Raw genomic sequence first — 23,571 nt, 5'->3', positions numbered from 1 at the left:
CCCTTGGAGAAGTATTTTCAATTTGACCTCCACTGACTTCTCACTCTCAGGCAAACATAGTGTGGTAGTTAGAATAATATTTTCTAGAAAGACATTACCATTTTTTATACTCGTATTCTTACTACTTTGACTAGTGTAAAATTACGCTGTTCTAAAAATTCCCTGTCCTGAAGAGATAGAGCGAAATTGATAGCGGGAATCGATTCACTATGGCTGATAAACTTCTTTTTGAGGCGAAACATACCTTGTGGTCACGGACAAACGGTTCTGGACTGCTCCAGAACCCATGAATCCTATGTACTTATGGCCTCAACAACTGCAGACCAGAATGCATATTTTACAATAACTCCTGCCTAATTAAAATCAAATAATATTAAATGTTTATTATATACAGATGTAAACAAAAATGATATAATCATTACATTCGTAACTTGTATTAACAAGTGGTACCCGGTCGGCCTTACATCGTTCGTAAGTGGTCACGCAGGTTTGCTCGCGGAATGATATAATAAGATAAGGTTGTTACACTATAGAGTTCGATTTTCTGGTTTATTTTTTTTTAAGAAATAAAGGCAATTTTAGAAATTTTAGGCACATTTTTTACATTATTGGGTAGGTAGAGTAAAATAGAAATAGATTCGTAGAGCAGGGTGGGGCAGAGGGAACCTGGGAAACTAGTGTTAAGAAATTTACGTTTCCATTAATACACGTCAGTTCCTCATTTTCAATTCTGGAAACATTCCGTATTTAGTGGTGAGACTCATCTACATTTTGCCTCTTTACCAGGGCGAGGAAATAAAAAACATTAAATATTTAATTTCCTCGAGTGGGAATTGAACCCACAAGTTGTCAAGTAGACAGTCTCAGGCGTCCCTGCGCCATGACTGGCGACATGTTTCAATTGTGCCAATAAAAAATAATCACTAGAAAGGAGAGTAAAATAATTGGGCATTACGCTTTTTATTTTCACAATGTCTAAATTTAAATTTAAAAAAAATTAAAGACATATACAATACATATAAATAACAGTGAATAGCATCTACCAATGCTAGTTTTATATAATTTTGTAAGAAAACATAATATGACTTCTTGTACTAACATAAAAATAATGTAAGGTTATTTTTTATATTTTACCGCGCACTTGTAAATTCTTCTTCCTATCCTATATCTTATAAAACAAAGTCGCTTTTCGTGTCTGTCTGAACTTTCTAACTCTTCTTCTTCTAAACCACCGAACGGATTTTTATGTGGTTTTTACCATTAGGTCGAGTATTTCTCAGGGAAGGTTTATATATAGTTTATTATTTGTACATTCTTATGTAAATTAACATAAATACGATAAATGTGTATAAAGTCCTACCCGTTGAGACACTTTCGCGCATGCGCTGCTTTAATGGTAAGTACTACATGAAAATAATGTACTAGAGTATTGTTCCTCTTAATAAGATCTACAAAAAAGTCCGCGAGAGCATATTTTTATCTTTTAAGGATAACGTGTAGTGATCATATTTCTGTCTAATTTCAATATATTTTTTATTGTGAGGGATATTTTTCCATAATGGTATTAATCCTTATCCTTTAAAATACTTTAATAATTTTCTACGTTAAACGAAGATAAAATTTGCTGTTTACACTATTTCGAAATTGCGAATAGTTTTAGAGAAAAACGCATTTAATTGTTGACACATCACGCCGTTGACTCATCAGCTGTGCCCACTCAAGTTTTACTTATCCCTTACTCTCAGCATATAAATAAGTATATTAGTTACGCTGGCCATTTAATGTAGATCAAAACTGTCTTTTACTGTTTTTCATTTTAATAATTACTTTAGAAGTTGTTACAATATCAAAACATCCTTGCTGCGAAACGCGCCCCGCGACGTTTTGCTTATACAAGCGCGTCATGAGCAGTCATCGGTGGTTCAGTGGTAGAATGCTCGCCTGCCACGCGGGCGGCCCGGGTTCGATTCCCGGCCAATGCATTCTATTTAATTTTCCTCACAGGCAGCCACGTAGTGCTTGCTTTTCACCAGGGACAGAATACCCTCTTAAGCATTAACCACAAGCTCGAAAAAAAAAAACCCGCCTGCCTCTATAGCAACGAAGATTTAGATGCGTTTGCACATATTGGATAATTCGAGTTGAATGTATTATTTAATGTCATTTAACTATCTAAAAATAGTAATTTAAATATATTTTAATAAGTACTTGAAAAGATTAGTAGCACAGATTTAAAATTACGGTACCTACTAAAAATTCCTTGCTGTGTAAAACAATTGGAAAATCCTTATTGAAACTACAAAAATGCGGGTTGCATTAGGGTTTAATTAATTTTCACATTATCTTAAGTGCTTTGCAAACATACATTACATGAATAATCCAGTAGTTAAAGCGGGCGAAGCCGCAAGAGGGTCGCTAGTTATTTATATTTCTCATATGAAACATTTTTGCATGATATATTGAATATACAAAATAAGTATGCATTTACTAGGGCTTTAGTTAATAACAATTGATAGTGACTTAACCTTTATTTTTTAGAACTTTTGATTTTGCTAGGAAGTAATCTGATCAATAAGATCAAAAGAATTTATTCTTAATAACAATAATATGAATGGTTGCTTAAATAAATAAAATATTTTTGAAAAATAAAGTAGAGTAAATAAAAAAAATATTAATAAAGTCGGTTAACACAACAAAAAATAGATTTATATTTAAAAAAGTACATATAAATACATACTGAAAAAAACGACTTAAACATAAACGATAAATAAAGTTAACATTAAATTATTATTTTTTCTTTCAATCTGTAAAATAATTAAATAATTTCTTTCATATTGATTCCTGATATTAGTTTTAAGTTTGCTTTTTGGAACAAAAAAGTATATGTGTATAACTAAATAATTAACACCTTATAACATTTTTTTAATTAAATTAACTTAATCAATAATAAAATTATTTAATTTAACAGTGTCAATGTAAACAAGATAAAACTGGATTCAAGTGCACAGTAACTTGAATACTTATACTAAGTTAATCTTGATTTGGTCAGCCATATAAGGCATGACCTTAAATATAGTTTTTTTTTTTTATTTTTGTTAAAAATATTATTTTATTAGTTTAATGAAAATAATTGAAATTGTTAGTAGGTCATATATTCTTAAATTAATTAACTGAATTTTATTTTTTATTTACTTGATATATATATATCTTGCACTAGTTTTAGTAATTGAGTCTTTTATATAGCGTCTGACTGAAAACACAATTGTTGCGGATTCGACTCCTTTTCGAGAATTCAATTATTTTAATAAAAATACATAACAGACCATCATATTGAGTTGAGTTTTTGTTTCTTATTTTATAGTCTTCACATATAGGCAATATCTCAAGAATATGACGAAAAGTTGATGGTAGGGTGACGGTAGGGTCTTAATAGGAAAGGGAGTGTCTTAACTGTAGGTTCCCAGGTTCCCTCTCTTTATTCTACTAAGAGGGTAGAGCATGAAGCTATAAAAATTGAAATAATGCACAAATTTATAGCACACATTACTTATCTACTTTTGTAGACATGTGTATCTAAAGTACCTATATAAAAAATATATTATTATTATAATTATTATTTAGTATATCTATAATTAGTTGTATAATATAATTTTAGTTGTATCCATCCATCAGCCTTTCAACGTCCACTATTGGACATAGGCCCCCCCTATGGTCCCCCATAGGCCCCCTAATTCTCGCCATTCCGTCCGGTCCTGCGCCTTTTTTAGTTGTATATACTAAATATAATTTTAGTTATAAAACTCTAGCAGTAAAACTATTTTTTTATCATATGTTTATCTGGTAATTTTGTTAGAAGATTAGGATCATGCTATTGTGTCTGCTATAGTTATTTTCCCGATCGAAATCAGTCGTCGCTTATTATAATTATTTGCGTTATATAAAGTTAACATCCGTTCAGTCGTTGTAGCGCAGTGGTGAAAGCGTGTGTAAGCGCGACGGTTGTGAGTTCGATTCTCACTCGGGGAAGTAAATTATTAATGTTTCCATTTATTCGCTCTGGCAAGAGGTGGCAAAGCGCGACGTTGTGATCCGCAACTTAACACGCAATACCTCGAAAATTCGTTGGAATTGGGGAACGTAGGGCAGAGGGAACCCAGTGTGAGGCACACTAGGTTCCCTTTGCCTAATATGCTATATGCGGATACAGCGTGAGCCGCGTTGTTTGCTACTGCCATTTAAAATTAGTAACAGATTACTATTACAATTATTTACTTGAAACTTAATTTAGGTACATATTTATGAAATTAATTTATTTAATTATACAGAAAAGATGTCTAATATTTTATTCAATAATGTAAATAGATATTATAATTTCCTTGTCACCTACGAAAAGTTTAACCTTTGTAAAGTTTCTAACACCGTAAGAAAGTTTTGAAACACCTTAATTATCACCAGAGCTATGTTAATAGTTCTCTCCTTAAGCTTTTGTTTATGAGATAAACAGCTGCGGTAAAAAAGTACCTTAAAAAAAGAACCTAAAATTTTTTTTTTCAATATAGCAGCATAGGTGTAGAGAATCTAGTTTTTCTAGACACTTTGCCCTGGTGCCAGGACGAAGAAATGAAAATATTAATAAATAATAATTCATTCCCTCGAGTGAGAACCGAACTCACAAAAGTCGCTTTTAAAGTGACATGCTTGTGTCTCTGCGTTACGACGGCTTCCATAAAAGAGAATATTAAATAGCATTATAATTTTCACATAATAAGTTTTAAAGAAATTAAATAACAAGTTAGTAATAAAAATATGTATTTCTTATTTTTATATGACTTATCTGCCATTTTTCTTTCAGTTGATATTTTGTATCAGATTAATATTAAAATATATTATTGATTTCCAACATATACAGTTATAGTTGTAAACAAATGGTGAAAAAAAAAATGTTATGAAAAAATACATGACTCATTCAAAATGTCTAAAACAAAAATATTTTCTAGGGCCGAACAATATTTTATTAATTATTTAAGAATTGAAATTAAAATAGTTAAATTTAATTTTTTTTATATTTTTTTTTATAATTCATCATGCTTCCCGTCATTTTCCACTGTTTGAACGATACCATCTACAGCTAATGTTTTATATTTTTTCAAAAAATCATTCCAAAATATCTCTCTTTCACCCAAAGGATTCGCCTTCATTCGTAAAATTTTTGTAATGTGAGCATAATCGATATCATTACTGTTCTTACTTATAGGTTTCCATGAGAAACTTTTGAGAACATTGTCTTTTTTCGATGGTGTGGGGTTTCTGAAATTATATGAATTTAATTAAATATTTTAACAAACAATATACACGAAAATGTCGAAAAAAGATTGTGCTAGCTTTTAAATATTTAAACTAAATATATGTGTTTAAGAAAAATAAGTATGTATTCAAGCATCTCCCGCAGTTAGATACTGTCTGCCTATTCCTACCTTCAATTTCTACTCGATAAATTTAAAGGATGTCATTTTAAAATATAACTTACCCATTCTTAGCGAAGTTTGTCCATAAACGAACCATTTTCTTCAAAACTTTCATTTCGGGTTGTTCACTTATTAAATTTAGGAGCTCTTTATATTTATTTTTAATACGACTACATAGATGTAAGTAGCATAATTCATCAATGGTGGTTGCCCCCCACGGCCCCAGACTATATCCCATGTGTTTTTCTATTGACGCCATATTTTCATTTAATTCTCCTTTAAAATCAAACATGTAGAAGAAAACTGGTGAATTCAATTTTTGTGAAAATTGTTTGGCAGCGAGGTTCAGAGCATAGTTTTGTAGAATATCACCAATATATACCGCGTAATCTAATACACTACCATAGTACAAGTGACCTTCTTTAAAATAAAAATTAAGTATTTCCTCAGTAGCATTTTTATATATGGCACTTTCAGAGTCAAATTTGTAATCGGTTCGAATGGGCAACAGGAAACGAAAATCTTTTGCCACTTCATCTAGTAATACGGGACTAATTAAATATTGTCTTGTCAGATCTAGTCCTTCTCTGGAAGTCATTCCAATCATAACAGGGACGTCGTTAATGATTTCAGCGTTTTCTGGCAACGAAGTGATGATTGCATCAGGATATGCATTCTCTATTACAGGCGAAAAGTAAAAAAAGGTTTCATCTTCTTCGCTGTCTACTAGAATTTCACTAAATTTATTATATATAGTAGCAATATCAATTTTTTGTAGTTCTTTTAATAAATCTTGACTATTATCTACTGTAATATTTAGTTTCTCGGCGAGCTGGAAGGCTTTACCACGAGGACTTTTATTAAAAAATTCAGTTTCCAAAGCGGTGCCACTTTGTAATATGACACCATTAAATAGATTCTTTGTTTTCTTAGAATATAGTAATATTTCCCCTAAAACTGCCCCACCTCTACTTCCCATCAGTGTTACTCGATTAGGATCTCCACCAAATAGTTTTATGTTATTTTGGACCCAGTTCAAGCCCATAATGTAATCTTTTAGTCCCGCATTCGGTGGTATAATATCGTCTTCTGTTGTTAGATAACCTAATGCTGTAAGTCGATGACTTATTGTAACAACAACTGTATTTTCTTCTATAAAGAAATCTGGGGAGTAAGCATCTGTTCCATTATAGCTTGTTTTGAAATTATCGTTATATTCAAATACTATAACGGGTGCTGATTCTTTTAAATTACTTGTAAAGACGCTTATATACAGACAGTCTTCAGAGCCTGTTATATATTCTTCTCTTAATCCTTTTATGGGAGTAGATTGCAAGCAAGTAGGCTTGTTTTCATATGCCTCATAAACATTTTCCCATCCATTATGCGCAACTGGAGGCTGTAATTTTAACATTACATACTACTGATTATTTTAATAAAGGTACTAACGACATATTGAGACCCAAATTGTTATAGTTCTATATTCAAAAATATTACCTAAAGCCTTAATAAATAGAAGTACTCTACGATTAAAACTTAAACAACAAACGACTATTTAGGACGATAACATTTAGTTGGCAATTTGGCACTGTTTCAAGGGTGATTCTTCCACACCAGAAACTTGATAGCAAATGTTACAACAAGTTAAAAACTACATATATTTCATTAATGAAATACATGTATTTTTTATATATTTTCGTTATGAGTATAAATGTTAAAAGACAATTTTAAAAATGAAATAAAACAATTCTATATATTATCGTACCTTAAATCGTAAGCTTCCAATGGGTGGTTCAGCAAATGGTATTCCCTTGAATGCATAGTAATTTTGATTTTTCAAAAATGTTTTCTCCACTTTACCCGAAAGCTCCCCTTGTTTTAGTTTAACATTGATCGTTTCATTTGCACGACATAAAGAAAAAATCATAAAAAATATAAATATATGTCTACAAAATTTATATTTATCCATATTTTCTAAAGAGTTACTTTTCACTAACAGTTAAACCATGATAGCAATTATAAAACAGATTAAAATTGAATTATTGATAAGGCAAAATATTTTTTTATCTTTATCGATAACGGCCGACGCCTACGACTAATCCTTAACGAACATTTTCTAAGTATTAAGTAATATGAATAATTAATATGATGTGGAAAACAAATAGCATGTGTAAATGTAAATGTAAATAACAAAAAAAAAGGAAAAAATTACAAATATATTAAAACAAAAGAATATTTTAAAATACATTTACAGTCCGAAAACAAAAAAGAAAAAAGAGAGTGCAGTATACTCTCGAAAGAAACTTATCTATAGATATTGTCGTGTTTATGGATAATTTTTACTATTTTCTATCCCTGCTCTTGTACGAAGATAAAGTGCGGTGTTGAGATCCGCTACTCAACACGTAAGACGTAATGCTTCCAGAATTCTGCGGAGAGTGGGGAACGGAGTGCCTTAATATTGGATTCCCTCTGCCTACCCTGCTATCTGCGAGATACAGTATGAAGCTGATTTATTTTAAACAGGGAAGGGAGAGTAGGTAAAAAAGAAAAATATAACCTAAGTTCATTTCAGAAATATTCAGAATCTAAATAAAATTTTAATGTAATATTTTTTATGTAATGGATAATAATTTTAAATTTTCGAATACTTACATGTAAGTATATACAGGGTGTCCCAGGAGTCAACGATAAAACGAAACCAGAACATTTCCAATTTAGGGGCTGGCCCAGGACTTATAAGGATAGTGCTCTAGTCCGAGCTCTCGCAGGCCATATACTCGTCTTTGACACATTGCCAATATGCATTTCATTCATGGAAAATGGTTATGTTACGCAAATGCTGCAGCTATAATGTATAGGAATTATAACCGAACCTGTATATTAATTATAACCGAAGACAAATTTAGCAGCTTCCGATACCGATCTAATGAAGATAATGATGATCGTTAATGCTTTTAACTTTGAAGAATATCATTGCATTAAGAAAATAAATAAAAACGCAAAATCTAGAATTTATTTATGTATTTTAATATCAAAAGGATTGTAATTGCTTAATATAATATGATTATATACTATAAACAAATATTATCTACAATTCATCTCTGACATCCTTAACGACGCCGTCCACAGCCATACTTTTATATTTTTCCATAAAATCATCCCAAAATTTTATTTTTTTACTGTACAATTTTGGCACCATTTTTAACTCATCGCTAATTACTAAACATTCCCTGTTTTCCTTGGTAGCTGGTTTCCATATAAAGTCGCTTCCTGCAGGAGTGGGATTTCTGAAAAAAAAAGAACATATTATTTTTTATTTCTTAAATGTTATACAAATCTAAATAATGATATACATATTCCATTAATATAAGCCGTTACAAGATAAACTTTGAAAATCCTTCAATAAATCTTACCCAGTCTTAGCGAAGTCTGTGTACATTTTGACCATGTTCCTTAATACTGATATTTCTTCAGAATCGTCGTCCTTCAACAATTTTACATATGTTTTCCTCCAATGATTGCAAACAAATAAATAGCATAGTTCGTCTCCCATTGAAGCTCCCCACGTCCCATCTATACTAGTAGCGTCTTCCATAACCATTTTCTTCCTGAAGTTTAGTTCGCCGCTATAATCGAACATGTAATAATGTACAGGTGCGCTAGATCTATTTGTATAGTATTTGACAGTGTTATCAATAGGGTAAACTGTTAATATATCACCTATATAATTGTGATATTCACCTGGTTTACTAATTTTTACATATCCTTTTGCGAAATAAAAGTCTTTTATTTCTTGAATCATTTTGTTATATATTTGATCATTTATTTGAAAATGATAGTCGCTTCTTTTGGGGAATAACATTAGAAAATCCCGTTCAGCATAAGTGAGATATTGAGGCATTCGTATATATCGACTATTGATTTCTAACGCTTCTCTTGAATTGAAACCTATCATCACTGGGATGTTAATATCTATGTCAGTCTCTTCAGGATATTTAGTTAACACAGCATCAGCATGATCGATTTCTAAAATAGGACCAAACGGATTAACTCCCCTTTGGATAGCTCTAGCTTCATCAGCATGAACTGTTAAAAGTTCTTTTTCTGTTATTACCAAAGCTGGTACTACCGATAGTCGTTCAAGTAAAGATTTGCTGGTGGTTGCTTTACTCTCCAGGACTTCAGATAGTTGAATTGCTCGTTTTCTTGGATTATCACAAAAGTAGTTCGGATATAGAGATGATCCGCTTTGCAATATTGCTCCACTAAATAATCCTTTTGATTGTTTGGAATGTATTAATATATCCACTATTACCGCACCTCCACCATTACCCATAAGCGTTACTCGTGAAGAATCACCTCCAAAATAAACAATGTTTTCTTTGAGCCATTTTAGAGCTAATATGACATCTTTAATGCCATTATTTCCTGGTATTAATTCGTCTTCAAACGACAAAAATCCTAAAGCCCCTAATCTGTGATGAATATGGACAACAATTACATCTTCACTCATGAAGAAATCTGGATTGAATTCCTTTGTTCCATTAGAAGATACTTTAAACAGTTCATTGTATAAAAATACAATTACTGGGAATTTTAAGCTATTTTCTTTCGATAAATTTGGGGTATGAATGCTTAAATGTAAGCAATCTTCATCTCCACAGTATCCAAACGAGTCTTTTTTTTTCATAGACAAGTTGAATTGAGCACAATGTTTCTTTTCCTTTTTAGCCTGTAATACGTCTTCCCATCCTGGATGAGGAACTGGCGGCTGAAGAAAAAAAATAGAAAATTATCATAATTGTTATATATAGAGCTTTATTCTAATTAATCCACAAATAATTAACTCACCATAAATCGGAGTTCACCTATTGGAGGTTTAGCGTAAGGTATGCTCAAGAACGAGTAATATTTTTCATCTTTAATTATAGAACTAACTTCCTTGCCCTCAACTTTTCCTGATTTAGTCTCGACTATAACATTTCCAAAAACTTTGCTAACAAAAAAAAACAATAATAAAAAGGCCCCTTGCCATGTCTTGAAAGAGAACATTTTACCGAGTTTCAAATATTTGTTTATAGAGTTCACATATTGACTTTAAACTGACGTGTCCTAAAGATAACTAACGTTTCATTGGCTATCTTTAGAGCGCTATCGGTAAATTTATTATTAATCATTTACTTTGACAGTCTACTTATTATCTGATAAAATATGGATTTATATTAAAAAAAGATTATGCTATTAGTAATAATATTAAATTTGAGGACTTTGCGTTGTCGTTTCACAACGGATATGTATAAATATATGTATATAAATGTAACTCACTCAATGGTAGTAATGGCAATTTCGAGTGTATGTTTTTAGGGTTCTGTACGTTTAAAGAAAAAAAGGAACCCTTATATGATCGCTTTGTTGTCTGTCCGTCCATCTGTTTGTCTGTTTGTTTTTCTGTTAAGAGCCTTTGTCAGGAACGCTTGGAGATATCGAGTTGAAATTCAATTATTAACTCAGAAGTCTATTTTGAAAATGGATAAAAAAATACTTTTGCAAATTTTTTTTTACAATTCATCTTTATTTAGTATACTTTTAGCTACTACTCCTTCTTTAGCTTTTTTTTCCCATTTTCTTATAAAATCATCCCAAAATTCGAAGTTTTTATTCAATAAATCTTTTTTTATCTGCATAGTTTCTCCAATGTGGAGGTATTTTTTTTCTACAATTGAGTACGACGGCCATTTTATATTCTGTAACGGGTTATCCTCATCAGGGGTTGGGTTTCTGAAAATATGTAAATTAAAATGAAATATTGTAAGCAAAAAAATGTAATACATAGTCTTTGCTACTCAATGTACTTATTATAAATATTATAAACATAATAAATAATATATAAAAAATTTTACTTTTCTGAGAGTATGCAATTAATGTTGCCATATTATTAAGTGCTTGTTTTCTATAAAAAAAAATATTCTGTTGTTACATAAAACTCAAAAAAACTCAAAGCAGCTTTGTCTTCTTATAACTCTCACGTTTATAGTCAGTTGTAATAAATATTGTATTACATCCAACTCGTAAAATAGGCGCTTTAAATTTAATATCCCAACTAGACCATATTAGGCATTTCAATAAAAAAAGAAAACAACATACCCGTACTTCACAAAGTTAGCCCACAATTTAATCAATTTCCTCTGTATCTTCACATCTTGAGATTCTAAGTGCTTGTGTTTTGCATATTTATCCTTGAGCCGTGGACATTTAAATTTATAACAGAGTTCATCTCCGGTCGCCGCCCCCCAAGTGCCGTCCTCTACCACAGACAGCTTTAATAAATCGCCTTTATTCTCATTGAATTCACCAAAATAGTCGAAATAATAGTAATAAATTGGACTGGATGACACATTAGCATACATTTTTGCCGTTCTATCAATTGCATACGACTGAAGATCACTCATATACGATATATATTCGGAATGACTATTTTCAGTTACTTTACCATCTTTAAAATAAAACCTTTTAATCTCATGTACGGCGTTGGAGTAGCTATCGGAAAACGGATCGAATCTGTATTTTAACCGAACAGGCATTAAAAATGGAAAATCCTTTTCCACATATCTCAGGTAATGCGGCTCCATGAGATATTTAAAGGAAGCCGCCAATCCCTCTCTTGAGTTAAATCCGATCATAATGGGTGTGTTTATATTCTCGGATGAATTTTCTGGATATTCCATAACGAGTCCCGGTCCGTCTAAATCCTTTTCAACAATGGGTCCAAAAGTTAAAATACCTCTTTGGTTTTCTTTGAAGTAATCGGGTGGCGAGGCCCTCAGGTCCATGCTTAATAGCTTCGAGGCAGGAAAATCGTTCAAATCTCGTAAAATTCGATTGGCACTTGAGCTAGCTATTTCTAACAATTCAGCCAGTTTGAACGCCCTTTCGCGAGCGTTTTGTTGTAGATAGGCAGGGTTTAGAGACGTGCCACTTTGTAAGATGGCTGAGCTGAATAACTTTTTCGCTTTTGATCGAATCAGAAAATCTACTGTAGCAGCTCCCCCTTGGGATCCTAATAACGTAATTTTTTGTCGATTGCCGCCAAAGTTTTCTATATTGTTAGAAACCCATTCCAATCCTGCTACAATATCTTTCAATCCTGCGTTACCAGACAATATTTCATTTTCAAAAGATAAAAACCCAAACATAGAAAGACGATGGCTTATTGTTACCACTACTAAATCTTCTTCAATAAAGAAGTCTGCAGCGTAGTCTTCACTTTTATTGTATGAGTTTTTAAAGTTTTCGTTGTATAAGAAAACAATGACTGATCGTTTCTTATTATCGGCAGCAGGAGTATATATGTCTAGATACAAGCAGTCCTCTTCGCCATATTGACCTAAGCGCTGTCCTTTGAGAATATTCATATTAAATTGCACACATGCTGGTTTTATTTTCGTAGCTCTCAAAACATCTTTCCATGGTTCGATGGACTGTGGTGGCTGAAATAATTAGAAAAATGTTTATGAATATTATTTACCCTTCATTGTACATACATTGTATTTGCTTGTTATATATATTAAAGTTATTTATCAAAAATTTTTGAAATATTTTGGAACTATCAGCAGTCAGTTACGATTTTATTAGATATTCTGAAAAACAGAAATTTACGAAGACAATTTGATTATTTATTAAAGTTAACTGAACGCAAGTCAGTCGCAAAAATCACTAACTCATAAACGAGACAAAGTGAGCCATTAGTTTTAAATATTAAAGTTATACGTACCTTAAATCTTAATTCCTTAACGGGAGGAGCAGCGAAAGGTATACCCATAAACCCATGATATTCTTTTTCTTCATATAGAGTCTTGAATTTTTTTCCAACGACTCGACCGTGTGTTGTTTCCACTTCACTTCCTTCACATATTAAAACAAAACATACAAAAAAGAGAATAACACTTACAATTTTATCCATATTTCAAATATGTATATTTAATTATCAAATAGACATTGCGTTTGTAAGAAAACAACCAACATCTAATATTACAGTATATCGATAATGCGATAAATTTTATCGTACAGTTACAATATAGGGCACCTACTGTTGTAAATCCTTAAGATATATATTTTATGATCTTATATTTCCTTGCAGATAAAGATAGCTTTTTAAAAATATTTGAAATAGAAATGTTAGTTTTAAAATTTATGGCAATGCTACTTTAGTTACTAGAATATATATTTAAAATATAAATAAAATATTTTAAGTATTTATATATTTAAAATAAAATGCCAGATGGGCCGACGACATAAAGAGGTTGGCGGGAAGCGGATGGGTCCCAAAGAGCTGAGGATCGAGTGTGGTGGTGAGAATTGGGGAAGGCCTATGTCCAGCAGTGGACAAAAGATGGCTGTTGATGATGATGATGATGATGATTTATATTTTCCGCTAATTTAGACACTGCGGTTGACCGTGACCGTGTCGCCTTAGATGACCATCGAAACAAAAATTTTGACCATTTTTATGAATGGAATTAGAATCCACGACCATCCTATTTCCTATTAAAGCAAACATAATACAACTGTGCCGCTACATTATCGTTCTTTTGAGATCGTTCGTATCGTTCTCTCATAATAAGTTGATTCTAGAATAATAATTTCAAAATATTTTTTTAAGTAGCTTGAAATGAAACGGAAAATTTAACTACCATCGTAGGCTTTTGGCCAAATATTTAAAATGGTAATAATAACTTCAGTTAAGTTAATCTTTTTATTCGTCTCTAGCGAAACGTTTGAGGCGACTGACTGACATGTAAATCAAAGTATAAGAAAATGAATGCGTAATAAATTCATAGTTTTATATTTTAAAAATGTTTTATAACAAAATTTTGCACGGTTGAAATTAAAACATGCCTTTCTTTCCTTTACTTATTGCGAAATGTCACAGTCGTCTAAATTCATAATTCTTACAATAATTCTTATTAATTTATCTACTTTAAATTCAATTTCTTTAAAATCAAACGGCGTCATACTAATTGGGACTAAATTAAAAACAATATTTGAAGATAAAGAGTATATAGCGTTTTACAATATCCCGTACGCCCGACCACCGACAAGCGGGCGGAGATTTAAGGTATGTTTTGTTTAATTTAATGATTATGGGTCTCCACTGGGATCTCTTGTTGCCCTCTAATCCTGCTATTTGCTTTGCTAATTTCGTGATTTAGTACAAAATAAGATGAATGGATTACGTTATTGAATAAAGGAAATAGTTGGGGGCCAGTCAGTCTGGGTCAGGGTGTAAGCGTGTTGATTGTGGGTTGGATTCCCACTTGATTATTTTTATTTAGCTGCTGTGATACACACGGCGTTGAGTTTCGAAAATATTATGGATTAGGAAACCCTTATTTATGTGTGTGGAAACATAAAGACATTTTTTTGTTGATTGTCTGACTAATTAACGTTTTTATATAACATAATCTTAATTTTTTTTATACTTGCGTCTCTGGAGTTTATTAGATATCTTAAATTCAAGAAGGCCTTAATTTGGACAGAAAATGAATCACTACTTTTGTAATAAAAACATTTATTTGTAGATTTAAGAATAGTTTCTATTTATTTGAGATAGAAACTGATCTAATAAGGCAAGATTCTTGTCGCTTCAAACTATATTTATCAAGAAGTTTTGCAGGTATACGTATATTTACATTAAAAATATAACATAGTTGTTATTATTATAGCAGAAACATTTGTTTCCAGCCTCCACAAGAGTATAATCATTTATCAGAAGAAGGCATTTTGGACTACCGGAAACCTCGTAGAGAACCATTTTCATTACGATACAGCGAGGATTGTTTATACTTATCTATTTTTAGACCAACTAGTAGCAACGAAACTCAAAATTATGCCGTTTTAGTTTGGACAAACAACAATGCTAACTCTTATGGACCAGATTTCTTTATAGACGAAAATGTCTTAGTTGTGACTGTATCATTCCGAACATCTATTTTCGGATTCCTAAACACCGAAGATGATTTCGCTGAAGGAAATATGGGGGCTAAGGACATATTAACTGCGCTTAAATGGTTGCGCGATCACATTAGTCTTTTTAATGGTGATCCTAACAGAGTTACGATAATTGGTTCTGGGACTGCGGCCACGTCTGTTGCATCAATGTTGGTGTCTGTGGCAGCGGATGACCTGTTTACCAGAGCTATAATCATTGATGGTAGTGCTTTATCGCCAGCTGATTATAGCCAAAATAATTTTGAAATATGTGCTAAATTGTATAAGAAATTAAAAGTGCGTTACGATAATTTTAATCGTAAGGAGTTATATAATATTTTACGTAATTTAACAACTGAGCAATTGCTAGAGTGTAGAAGTCTTTATGATAGTACCGAAGTTAGGGATAGGCAAAGATTAATAAATACTTTTAGTTGTGGAATAGAGAAGTCGTCAAAGCTACCTTTCATGAATAGCTCACCTCTAGAAATGTATGAAAGAAAACGTGTGAACAAAAACGTTGATGTAATGTTTGGTTATACAACTTTAACACATTTATATAAATTAAAAGGAATCGATGCAAACCGTAAACTATTGAAATACTTAAATTATAACTTTCAATACTTATTACCATTCGAAGGGAAATCTGATGAATATAATTCGGAAAGATATAAAAAAATTAAGCAGGAAATTTTAAATTTTTACTTCCTGAATGGAACTATTGGAGAGAGGAGCTTGAGACGGTATGCTAAATATGTCAGCGACCAAGTCATTTATCCACTACTCCAGCAAGTTCAACTACACGGCGCTTACTCTGACAGCAACGTTTACTTGTATAGACTTCCTTTTAAAGATTCCTTGAATATTGGATGGCGATCATCGGTGCCGAATATAGAGTGGTCGGGAGCGACGTTAGGGGATGAAATTTGCTACCTATTCAAATGTAAATTTGAAACAGATGGCTATAAAAGCCCTAAAGCTTCGAATGAAAGAGTCTTCATTAAGAAGATTGTCAGATTATTTGCAAATTTTGCTAAACACGGGTAAGTATAAGGCAATTTGTCAATGAATATTGACTAAATTTTTATCAATTTTGTTTTCTGTTTTGTACAGACATGTTTAATAATGAAATAAATAAATCCGCTTCACGCTCTATACCGCACACAGCAGGGGAGGCCGAGGGAACCTAGTGTTAAGAAACTCCGTTCCCCATTTTCTGCCGAATTCTGGAGGCATTGCGTGTTGAGTGGCAGAACTTAACGCCGCGACGCGAACGCCGCCGTTTTGCCTCGACACCACAGCGAAGCAATGGAAATATAAACGTAAATAAATATTTCACTTCCTGGAGTGGTGTATAGTTATCGAACACACAACCGTCGCGTTACAGTCACACCCTTGTGCCGCTGCGCCACCACGACCTCGACAGATTTTTTATTTCTAGCGTATTAAATCAGCAAATGGTTCGTACGTTAGATACAATTCGTATATGTTATATAAAATATTTTCTTTCCAGTAATCCAACTCCGCATAGCGCCGATAACGTTTTGAGTGCTTTGCGTTGGTTGCCGGTGGGAAGAAATGAAAAATTACAAGCCATGAATTTAGGGCGACATTTCAAAATGATCGACGTACCTGAAGATAAAAGAAAAACATTTTGGGACCAATTAAAGAAGGAATATTTTTAAGATTCCAGAATTATTATTATTTACTTAAATATTACAATTTTATATATTTAGAATTCGATAAGAGGATTATTACAATATATTATTTTCCTATTGAATTGAATTGAATTCTTGATATATGGCGTTTCGAGCGTGCCAGTTGAGCACAATTCATTTCGCCAATGTCACGTTGTATGGAAAACACACGAAGGAAATTGACCGGTAATAAAAAAGATAAATATACAAAATTATAGAATACATGTAAAAAAAGAGAGATATTTTCCTATTAAAAATGAATATGAAACAAACGATGACAGGTGACAGATGACAAAAGTCACAACCTCTGAATTCTACATAATTTATCATTATTATTATTTTTTTTCATTATTTTTATATCTTTTTTATTATATAAAAAAAAAGATTTGTATTAGAGATTTTTTTTTTAAATACATATATATCAGTGTACATCGATCGTACAGTGATCATTCAGAATTATCATGCATAAGAAATAACTGTAGTTAGTGAAATGTGGGAAGGGCGAAATTCTTTAGTTTTATATAATACTTGTTTTATTATAATAGGTTAGTTATATAAAACTATACCATAAAATATCCAACTAAAGCGGATAATTTTAAGAAAATGGTCAATAAATATTTATGTAATGACTGAATTGCGTCTATACTTAATTGAGATATTAAGAAGCAAGATATAATTACATACATATTTTCAGCAACACTGTGGATCTCAACTTAGGTTATTTATAATCGTATTTCCATTTCTCGCTTCTCTTTCTTTCTGTTCTTGAGAGTTAAAGTTAACGCGTTGAAATAAAAAGAAAACACTATATAAATTATTCTGTATTATTTCCTTTTTTATGTTTTTCAGACGTGCCAGTTGAGCACTGGTTACTTTGCCAATTAAAAGACTGGATTAAGGGTATATACATGGAAGTCCTAATAACATAAGCCACAACTTGAAAAAAATATGACATTACAAAATATATACAGTAACACTACATAAACAATTTTTATTTCGCTGTTTGACATTTCACACAGAATACATATTAAACTGCGTTACAGATTAAATATTTTTCTAAATATGTTTTTTTTTTAATTTGCCACTTCTTACTGATTGACTCTTTGACATTAAGTTAGAAGATAATATATTTAGAGGCCAGTCGTGGATTCCCACTCGAGGAAAGGAAATATTTAATGTTTTCATTTCTTCGCTCCGGTGTAGAGCAAAAGCGCGCGCTTTGAGTTCTGCACGCAATCCAGTGTTTGTCGGAAAGTGGGGAACGGAGTGTCTTAACACTAAGCTCAGTCTGCAGCTACCCTGCTTCATGCGGGATACAGCGTGAAGCTGAAAAAATTATATAATTATTGCTATATAATATATTTTAGAATATTTTAGATATATCTACTGTATTTAAACCTACGAGTAGATTACATTATATACGTAGAGCTTAAATGGTGTTTTAATCCAATTGTCTTCGCTATCGGCGTCCTTAATGGCATAATCCCACATCTCGTCCCGTAAAATTAGTATTGATATTAGTCGTTATAGGTTATTATCGACGTTTATTATACAAAATGAACTATTTTAGAATTTTATAAAATCGTTAGTCACCACAGGAACAAGGGTGCAAGCGTGCAAACGCGACAGATTGTGGGTTCGATTAAATATAATACGAGAATTATAATATGTTAATATTTTGCGCAGCGTTGAACTCCGCCACTTACACACGTAAAAAAAATTGGCAGAAAGTGAGGAGACGAGGTGTCTTAACACTGGGTTCCATCTTTCTACCATTCAATATGCGTGAAGCTGGAAAATAATCACGCAAAATTCTTTTGTTCACGCAATCTAGTTATAAAAATTATAGTCCAATCTGAATACCCAACACACTTGTAATAGCTATAGCATTTCTCAAAAAGAAAAAAAAAGCGATGAATAATAAAATACTATTAAAAATATCATGAAAAAAATAAAAGAAAAACAATAAACAACGCTATCAGAATACAATACAAACAACTTACTGTGGATAAATGATTTTTAAACAATAGAAATATTGAACAACAAATATTTGTAATGTAACGTATGGACTGTGACACACCACGACGCGAATACTAACCACAAACTGATAGATTTATATTCGTATTATCTAATTGGTATTGTTTTGAAACTTGCCTAATTATTACAAGTATTTAATATTTATTTTACTTGCACATGTATGTGGATCTTACAAGCTCAATTACACCCACTTCTCAGGGTCCAATTGAGCTGAAATTTGGATTACGAGTTCAGTTCTGATGAGAATAAAATCCATGTAATCAATATTGTTGTTAATCCAAAATGGCCGCTGTAACAAAATGGTGGATTATTAGAAATTTCAAATTGTCACTTGTTTTGTCACGCGGGATGTGATGTGTGATTGAAATTTTATTTTATAAGTTTTGTTTAATATGACAGTTAAGAACTGTCAATTCGATGTCGATTCAATTATTTTTTTATATTTAATTTATTTTTGGTTGTTTCAAAGTAGCTTATGACTATTTTATGAAACAAAAGAATTCTAATTTGGCGGTAAGTGTGGAACGGAAGTGTCTTAATGGGAACCACCTGTTTACTCTGCTACGTACAGTGAAATTAAAAAAAAATCTAAATTAGTTGCAAATACGATCGATCTTTTAGGTTTGGCAACACTTTTTATTTCGAATATTGTTGTTATATGAAAAAAACAATGGAAATTTTGTATATCATTGAAGCCCGGTCATTATAATAAAATCTCAACTCATTTCATGCAACAATAAACCATAGTAACTGCTTTTACTCTATAAAACGAACCGTCAAACGTTCGATTAATTATCCAGTTAACGACACCAATCGGACTAATGGGTGTTTTATACTGCGGTTCTGATATACAGTTGGCGACGCAGTTCTAGTTTATGTGTTTGTATTGGTATTATATATCTCTCTCTCTTGGCTATGGATTCGGTTCCCACACGAAAAAATGAAATATTTAATATTTTTTCAGGTACATTTCTTCACTCTGATGCAGAGACAGCTTGAATTCCGCCCCTTGACATGCAATGCCTCTAGAATTCGGCGGAAAGTGGGGAGTGGAGTGTCTTAACACTAGCTTTCTTCTCTCTACCCTGCTACATATGTGATATAGAGTGAAGCTGAAAAAAAAAGAATATTTTGTGGATCATGTCTCGGATATAAGATGGCGGTGATGTCACCTCAGTATATCATTATATGAACCGATGAATGAAATATGAAGTAAAAACCTAAATGAACGAATTAATAACCTTAATTTACAGGGTTAATACAAGTAAATCTTCACTGCTAAGAAGTTATTTTTTTAATATATTTTTAAATATATTTAAACAGCTTCGTTCTCATTGCTTTTCACAATCGTAGCTAGATTCGTTAGTACCATCCCTATACACGCTTACTTTACGAACACCTACGGCACTGTTAATGGTCCTAGTGTAATTAGTACAAACTACTCTCGCATTGTTTAACGGTGCTTTACTTTAAAGTATGGGTAGAATGTTATATTTGAATATATAAAAAAATAGCTGAAGCGTATTATGAATCTAAACGTGACGGTTGCAGGTTCGGTTCCCATTTGGGGTATATATTAATTTCTTAGATCTGGTAACAAGACAAAGCGCCTCGTTGATTTCCACTCAACATACAATGTCCCGAAAATTGTTTGGAAAGCGGGTAACGGAGTGTTCTAACACTAGGTTCTCTTTGCCCTGTCCTACTGTATATAGATATTCTATTTGCTATTTGTTAATATAAAGCAATATTTAAATCTAAATAGACATAATTCAATGGTAATAAAACTCACGTAAATACTGACATCTGTTCCATAGTAATTAATAACTGGTAAATATCGCACATCACCTAAACGTAGCTTAAAACTAATTTTGATTAATTACATAAAAATAGCATTATCATGGAAATTTTCTGCTTTTCATACTTTACAAAAATATTTTACATTCTACTGACGAGATGATGAGTATGAGTTCAGTATGATGAGATTCATAATATTTATACAATATTGGACACTGTATAAACAACAGGTATTTTCTTATCGCCACGCTTTGTATACTTTTACAAAAAAATAATATTAGGCATTTTATTAAATAAAATAACTACGGGGTAAATATATTTAGCTTAAAACGGCACAGCTCTTCTGCAGGATCCACATTGTACTTTAGCGTAAGGTTTTAATTAGTTTGAGGTAATTACCTAAACTTTTAATGTATACATGTTAGATACACGCTGCATTCCACGCACAGCAGGTAGGCAGAGGGAAGACATTCTAGTGTTAAGACTTTTACCTTTAAGTGTTGAGTGGCGGAACTTAATGTCGGACTTTTGCCTGGCACACCTCTTCCTCCTTTGCAATGTCTCTAATTCAGACGGAAAGCGGATGTCCTGATACTAGATCCTCACTGTCTTAGACCTTGCTGCAGGATTGGATGCAGGATGTGAAGCTGAAGAAGGAAAAATGGCTTGCTGCAATTTTAGAGTTAGTAAGATACAATAATAAATAATTATAGAAACAGTATAGCTAAGTGAAATTTTGTATCTATTCGCTGTATCGCTGAACACGCCAGGTGTCGCGGTCAACCGCACGTATAAACGAGATTTCAACCTTTTCACATCCGTATGACGGCCAATGTTATTTTGTAAACAATTTGAATGATACTTTTGCTAGAATATTTACAATGTTTTTCCTTTTTTTTCCCGGCTGTATCCCGCATATAGCAGAGTAAACAGGAATCCCTAGTGTTAAGACACTCCGTTCCCCACTTCCTGTCGAATTTTTAAATCATTGCGTGTTGAGTGAGTCAATGACAGGTGTTTTGTCTTGGTACCAGAGCGAAGATATGAAAATATTAATGAATAATAATTCAGTGAGGATTGGGAGTCGCTTGTGCCCCAGTGCCACGACGTCGACTGGTTGTGGGTCGGATGGTGTGGGATCTCCACTCGAGAAAAATGAAATATTTATTAAAATTTACATTTTCATTTCTTCGCTCTGGTGTCGAGACAAAGTACGGCGTTGAGTTCTGCCACTCAACACGCGCACAGAATTCAGTGGAAAATGGGGAACGGAGTGAATTAACACTAGGTTCCCTCTGCCTACCCTGCTATGCATGAAGCGTGAAGCTGATTTCGTATTTCATAACTCCGCTTTACATGTATCAATATACTACAAAGTAATGCATTTACGATTTACTGCGAAAGACTAGTTAATCCTGGATCTGGATGACCTAATTCGATAAATCACAGAGCAGAAACTGATTACCATAATGTGTGATAACGTATCTCAGGGGAATAAGAATTTCATATTCAAATGGGAAATGAATAAGAAAATTTTATTATTTTAATCAACTTTCTTTCTATATTCTTTTAGTATTTAATATTTTTTTTATTTTTCTCGCCTAGATTTTTTTTAATTTCCCGCTGTATTCCGTTTCTAACACCGTAAATAACAGGGACCTAAGAGGGAACTTGGGCAATTGTTGCTATCCCGGAAGCAGTGTTTGCATTTTTCAGGGATATTAGCAAAATTTATTTTGATTTTTAAAAAGGTAAAGGTACAAAAATGTCATAAAATTATTTTCTAGTATTGGTGTGTTATTTTAACATTATAGCGAACTTAGTAGGACAGAATCTCCTAGGACAGAATTTACTTATACGAGCGTTTATTCTGAGGTCCTATAATATATTATCATTTAAAAATAGTTAATGTCCAGTCAACTTACACAGTTAATAGACCTAACGACTAACGTCGCTTCTCTACAAACAAAATACAAAGAGAAAGTAAATAAAATGTAGGTAATCAGATGTTTTTCAGTTCCAGTTCGCCAGTTTTATTGGTCTGTGAAATTGTGAGCCGTTTCGTCGTCGATCGTTCGTGGAAGTAAGTGCTGGAAGTAAACTTACTTACTACAAAGGTTTCTAAATAACCGATTGAGTGTAACTCTTTTTATTTGCTAGTTTTTATTATTAGGTGTTTTCTTTTTAATATTCGTTTATTACTTTTATATGTATTTATGTAGTATATTGTTAAACTCTCTGAGTTGAGGTTGTTGACTCGGTGGTATAAGGTGAGATTGTAACGCGACGGTTTTGGGTTCGATTCCCACTCGGGGGATTGAAATGTTTAATATTTTAATTTCCTCACTCTGGTAACAAGGTTGTTACGACAAGAAGATATTAATAAAAATCATCATAAACTTATAGAAGGTATAAAATTTATTATCCCCTTATTAATAAATATTCTTCGTCTATTTAATCGCTCATAATTAATATTAGATAAACAAAATATCCCAGAAGAACATAATCCATGACCAGTTATTAAAATATAAGAACCTAAAAATCCCCAATAATTTATTGTTATTAATCCCCCAATTACTAATCTT

At 32.2% G+C, this 23,571-nt stretch overlaps 3 protein-coding genes and 1 pseudogene across 4 annotated transcripts; 1 reads left to right on the top strand and 3 right to left on the bottom strand.

Moving 5' to 3' along the window:
* Positions 1-5,060: 5,060 nt before the first annotated feature.
* LOC146532196 (esterase E4-like) lies at positions 5,061-7,470 on the bottom strand. The gene is made up of 3 exons (XM_085197607.1): positions 7,231-7,470; positions 5,528-6,864; positions 5,061-5,307 (listed from the first exon to the last, which is right to left on the bottom strand). The coding sequence occupies exons 1-3, from the start codon at positions 7,432-7,434 to the stop codon at positions 5,073-5,075; spliced, it is 1,776 nt and encodes a 591-aa protein (XP_085053733.1). The 5' UTR covers positions 7,435-7,470; the 3' UTR covers positions 5,061-5,072.
* A 1,004-nt stretch (positions 7,471-8,474) lies between these two features.
* On the bottom strand, positions 8,475-10,625 carry LOC146532195 (esterase E4-like). The gene is made up of 3 exons (XM_085197331.1): positions 10,320-10,625; positions 8,882-10,239; positions 8,475-8,755 (listed from the first exon to the last, which is right to left on the bottom strand). Exons 1-3 carry the CDS (start codon positions 10,518-10,520, stop codon positions 8,557-8,559), a joined length of 1,758 nt encoding a protein of 585 aa, XP_085053457.1. The 5' UTR covers positions 10,521-10,625; the 3' UTR covers positions 8,475-8,556.
* Positions 10,626-11,010: 385 nt separating this feature from the next.
* On the bottom strand, positions 11,011-18,126 carry LOC146532193 (venom carboxylesterase-6-like). Of its 2 annotated transcripts, XM_085197333.1 has the most exons (4): positions 17,837-18,126; positions 13,240-13,370; positions 11,613-12,955; positions 11,011-11,246 (listed from the first exon to the last, which is right to left on the bottom strand). In XM_085197333.1, exons 2-4 carry the CDS (start codon positions 13,285-13,287, stop codon positions 11,027-11,029), a joined length of 1,611 nt encoding a protein of 536 aa, XP_085053459.1. In that variant the 5' UTR covers positions 13,288-13,370; positions 17,837-18,126; the 3' UTR covers positions 11,011-11,026. The 2 variants fall into 2 exon arrangements, with proteins under 2 accessions (XP_085053459.1, XP_085053458.1); XM_085197332.1 differs by lacking the exon at positions 17,837-18,126 and having other exon boundaries at positions 13,240-13,513.
* LOC146532194 (juvenile hormone esterase-like) lies at positions 14,354-17,191 on the top strand (annotated as a pseudogene).
* Positions 18,127-23,571: the final 5,445 nt, after the last annotated feature.

Source organism: Heliconius melpomene, chromosome 14 (genome assembly GCF_056956725.1).
Source record: "Heliconius melpomene rosina isolate 202511_hmr_F chromosome 14, ASM5695672v1, whole genome shotgun sequence".
NCBI lineage: Eukaryota > Metazoa > Arthropoda > Insecta > Lepidoptera > Nymphalidae > Heliconius > Heliconius melpomene.
This window is presented reverse-complemented; position numbering and strand designations above follow the sequence as displayed.

Coding starts and splice junctions, on each gene's coding strand:
- LOC146532196 (XM_085197607.1), bottom strand. CDS start 7,434: ATGGATAAATATAAATTTTGTAGACATATATTTATATTTTTTATGATT. Junction 6,865..7,230: donor TTGGAAGCTTACGATTTAAG/GTACGATAATAT, acceptor TTAAAATTACAG/CCTCCAGTTGCGCATAATGG. Junction 5,308..5,527: donor ACAAACTTCGCTAAGAATGG/GTAAGTTATATT, acceptor ATATAATTTCAG/AAACCCCACACCATCGAAAA.
- LOC146532195 (XM_085197331.1), bottom strand. CDS start 10,520: ATGTTCTCTTTCAAGACATGGCAAGGGGCCTTTTTATTATTGTTTTTT. Junction 10,240..10,319: donor TAGGTGAACTCCGATTTATG/GTGAGTTAATTA, acceptor TTTTTTCTTCAG/CCGCCAGTTCCTCATCCAGG. Junction 8,756..8,881: donor ACAGACTTCGCTAAGACTGG/GTAAGATTTATT, acceptor TTTTTTTTTCAG/AAATCCCACTCCTGCAGGAA.
- LOC146532193 (XM_085197332.1), bottom strand. CDS start 13,428: ATGGATAAAATTGTAAGTGTTATTCTCTTTTTTGTATGTTTTGTTTTA. Junction 12,956..13,239: donor TTAAGGAATTAAGATTTAAG/GTACGTATAACT, acceptor TAATTATTTCAG/CCACCACAGTCCATCGAACC. Junction 11,247..11,612: donor GCTAACTTTGTGAAGTACGG/GTATGTTGTTTT, acceptor ACATATTTTCAG/AAACCCAACCCCTGATGAGG.